The following is a 3,430-nucleotide window of genomic DNA, read 5'->3' on the forward strand; positions in this document are numbered from 1 at the left end:
TATAGATATTGTTATTGTTGTTTTTGTTAGGTGCTATTGAGTCAGCTCCAACTTCTAGCAACACTATGTACAACAGAAAGAAATGCTGCCCAATCCAGATAGGTACATATGGAAAGAGAAAGATCTCCAGGAAATGACTCGTGGTTGTAGAGGCTGGCAAGTCCCAAGTCCATGGGTGAAACATCAGGCTGGAGGCTTCTCCTGACTCATGTGGCTGCAGGGGCTGATGAACTCAAGATCAACAGGCAATATGGCAGACTTGCTGGTTCAAGTCCAAAGAGCTAGAGGTCAGATGATGATGAGCCAGATGCCAGATCCAAATTGAGCAAAAAGCCAGAGAGCTTTGCCAGAGTGTCCGTAGATATTGGAAGCAGGCCACACGTCTGAGGAAACTCATTTTCAGCCACTTGGCTGCTCATAGCAGTTCTCACGAGCGAGGTGATTACATTCATCATGGGAGATGACTACATCATAACTGCCAAAGCACTGTGACTCATGGCCCAGCCAAGTTGACACACAACAATAACCATTACACTGGTGAAGTCTTTCTTTTCCTTCATGTTTAAAAAATGATTTCTGTACAGAAACCTGGGGTGGTAGTTTTTGCCTTTCAGTCCTTTCAATACTCTCTTATTGCTTACGTAGTTTCTGAAGAGAAGTGCAATGTATTTCTCATCTTTGTTCCTTTCTTCTTTTAAGATTTTCTTTTTGTTTTTGATTTTTTTGAAGTTTGAATATGGTATAAGAAGCCTTGGTGGCACTGTGGCTGGGCAGCTAACCAGAAGGTCAGTGGTTTGAACCTACCAGCCACTCTGTGGGAGAAAGATGTGGCAGTCTGCTTCCATAAAGATTTACAGTCTTGGAAACCCTATGAGGAAGTTCTGCTCTATCCTATAGGGTCACTGTGAGTCAGAATCAATTGGATGGTAGTGGGTTTATGTGTAGATATTTTGGTATTTATCCTGTCTGATGGTCTCTGAACTTCCTGAATCTATGGTTTAGTGTTTCTTACTAATTTTAGAAAATCCTCAGTCATTATTACATTGATCAAATTTTTCTTCTGTTCCTTTCTCTCTTTTTTCTCCTTTATGTGTTGTAATGTATATTCCCATTACACGTATGTTGCACCTTTATATGTTCTGGGTGTTTCCTTTTTTTTTCTATTACTTGTTTTGTTTTTTAAATTTTCAGTTAGGGAAGTTTCTACTGACATATCTTCAAGCTCACTGGTTTCACCTTGACCATGTTCAGTCTACTGATGAGCTCATCAAAGGCCTTCCATATTTCTATCAGAGGGTCTTAGATTTCTAGCATTTTCTTTTGATTTTTTGTTAGAGTCTCCATCGTTTTGCTCACACAATACATTTGTTCTTGCACCTTGTCCACGTTTTCTATTAGCTCCCTTCGCATAATGACCATGTGGTTGTGGTCAGCTGCCGTCAAGTCATTTCCAGCTCCTAGTGACCCCACGTTCAACGGAACAAACTCCATCTCATCCTGTGCCGTGCTCATAAGCATTGCTGTGCGTAAGCCCCTCGTTGCAGCCACTGTATCAACCATCTCAGCGAGGGTCTTCTCCCTTTTCACTGACCCTCTACTTCACCAAGCATGATATCCTTCTCTGGGGAGCCGTCCCTTCTGGTAACATGACCAAAGTATGAGAGACAAGGTCTGGCCATTCTCTTCTGAGGAGTATTCCAGCTGTACTTCTTGCAAGACAGATTTGTTCATTAGTCTGGCAGACCGTAGTGTCTACATTGTAACCGAGAGCCTCACAAGCCTTGTAATGGTACGGGTTAAACAAAAACAAACTCACGGCCATCAAGTCGATTCTGACTCATAGTCACCCCCATTGGGTTTCCAAGGCTGTAAATATTTAAGGAAGTAGATCACCCCATCTTCCTTCCATGGACCAGCTGGTGGGTTTGAACCACTAACCTTCTAGTTAGCAGCCAAATGCCTTATCCATTATCCCAACAGAGCTCCTTTAGCAGTAAGGGTTAGAGAGACTGAAAAACTGAACCAGAGGTGTGCTCAGAGACATGAAAGAGTTTGATTCCAAAGGGGTGGGGGGCTTACAAGAGGGGGCACTGAACGTGACATTGCATCCAGGGGTGGCTGGCTGGTCAGTTGCTAAGTCCATAAATCCTCTCCTTTTCCCAGAGATATTTATATCTCTGTTTGAGGAACTATACAGGGGCTATGGTGACTGGTGTCAAGGTCAGTGGCACCTGACCCTGGTAGGGGGCCTGGGGTGAGGTCTGGTGGTATGTGCCTGTGATAAGATGTTGTTATTAACTAAGGAACATGGGGGAATAAAGGAGGTGGAAATGACTTTGCATTAATCAGCACTTGGCCAAATAAAATGGAGTCTGGGAGCCGTTTTGGGTGCTTGAAAGCCTGTGTCATGCACATAGTATATTCAGCATTTTTTGCCAATACCGTAATTCAAATGTGTCCATTTTCCTGCAGTCTTCTGTAGTTCTTTTAAAATTTCACTCTGATAATTCCAAAATCTCTGCCATATCTGAATCTGGTTCTGATGCTTGGTTTGTCTATTGAGACTGTGGGTTTTTTGTTTTGTTTTCTTTTTGTATTTTAGCATGCTTTATAATTTTTAATTGAAAGCTGCACATGATACATTAAGTAAAAAAACAGATTTCATGTTTATCTGGCTGAGTTAAACTGTGTTTGCTATGCTATCAGAAGCTAAAATTTCCTCTAGTATCTTTGTTTTTGTCTCCTCTGTTGTCTCTGGGTTTCCCTGGAGGCTCCTTTTTAAATAGGGTCTGAGGCTTGCAGTTATGTTAGTTGTACTCCAGCTATTACGTATGAGACCCATTGGTGTGATGGTAAGGTGTGGGGGAAGGGAAGTGGTCTATTATCTGATGATTAGGTCTCAGTGTTTAGTGAGCCTCTGTCCCTGGGCCATGACCTTCACGAGTCCTTCTCAGCCCCACCCCATATGTGTGATAGGAAGGCTAGAATGGGTCACAGTTGGGTATTTCCCTTCCCCTAAACTGGTTCCAAAAATTTAAAAAAAAAAACAAAAAACAAAAAAAGCCCCACTAACATCAAGTTGATTCCAACTCGTATGTAGTGAGTCCCACTGGGTTTCCAAGGCAGTAAACCTTTCAGAGGAGCTGGTAGGTTTGAACCACCAACCTTCCTTAAGCACTGCACCATCAGAGCTCCTTCCTGGTTGGTTAGGCTTTGGTAAAATCTAGTCCATTCCAAACCAAACCAAACTCACTGTCGTTAAATCTGACCCGACTCATAGCGACCTCTCCTTGGGTTTCCAAGGCAGTATCATAGCGACCTCTCCTTGGGTTTCCAAGGCAGTATCACTATGGAAGTAGATTGCCTAACCTTCCTTCCGAGGAGTGGCTGGTGGGTTTGAACTGCCAGCCTTCTGGTTAGCAGTCAAGTG

At 43.0% G+C, this 3,430-nt stretch overlaps 1 protein-coding gene across 1 annotated transcript in view; it reads left to right on the top strand.

The window, feature by feature from the left end:
* The first annotated feature begins 1,411 nt into the window (after positions 1-1,411).
* Positions 1,412-3,430, top strand: part of IL21R (interleukin 21 receptor) — a 48,820-nt gene continuing 46,801 nt past the window's right edge. Inside the window, 1 exon segment of the mRNA XM_007950284.2 lies at positions 1,412-1,526. Within this exon segment, the coding sequence (XP_007948475.2) occupies positions 1,412-1,526 (115 nt within the window).

The sequence above is a fragment of the Orycteropus afer genome, unplaced genomic scaffold (assembly GCF_000298275.1).
Source record: "Orycteropus afer afer isolate SDZICR_OR568_19922 unplaced genomic scaffold, OryAfe1.0 scaffold00266, whole genome shotgun sequence".
Taxonomy (NCBI): domain Eukaryota; kingdom Metazoa; phylum Chordata; class Mammalia; order Tubulidentata; family Orycteropodidae; genus Orycteropus; species Orycteropus afer.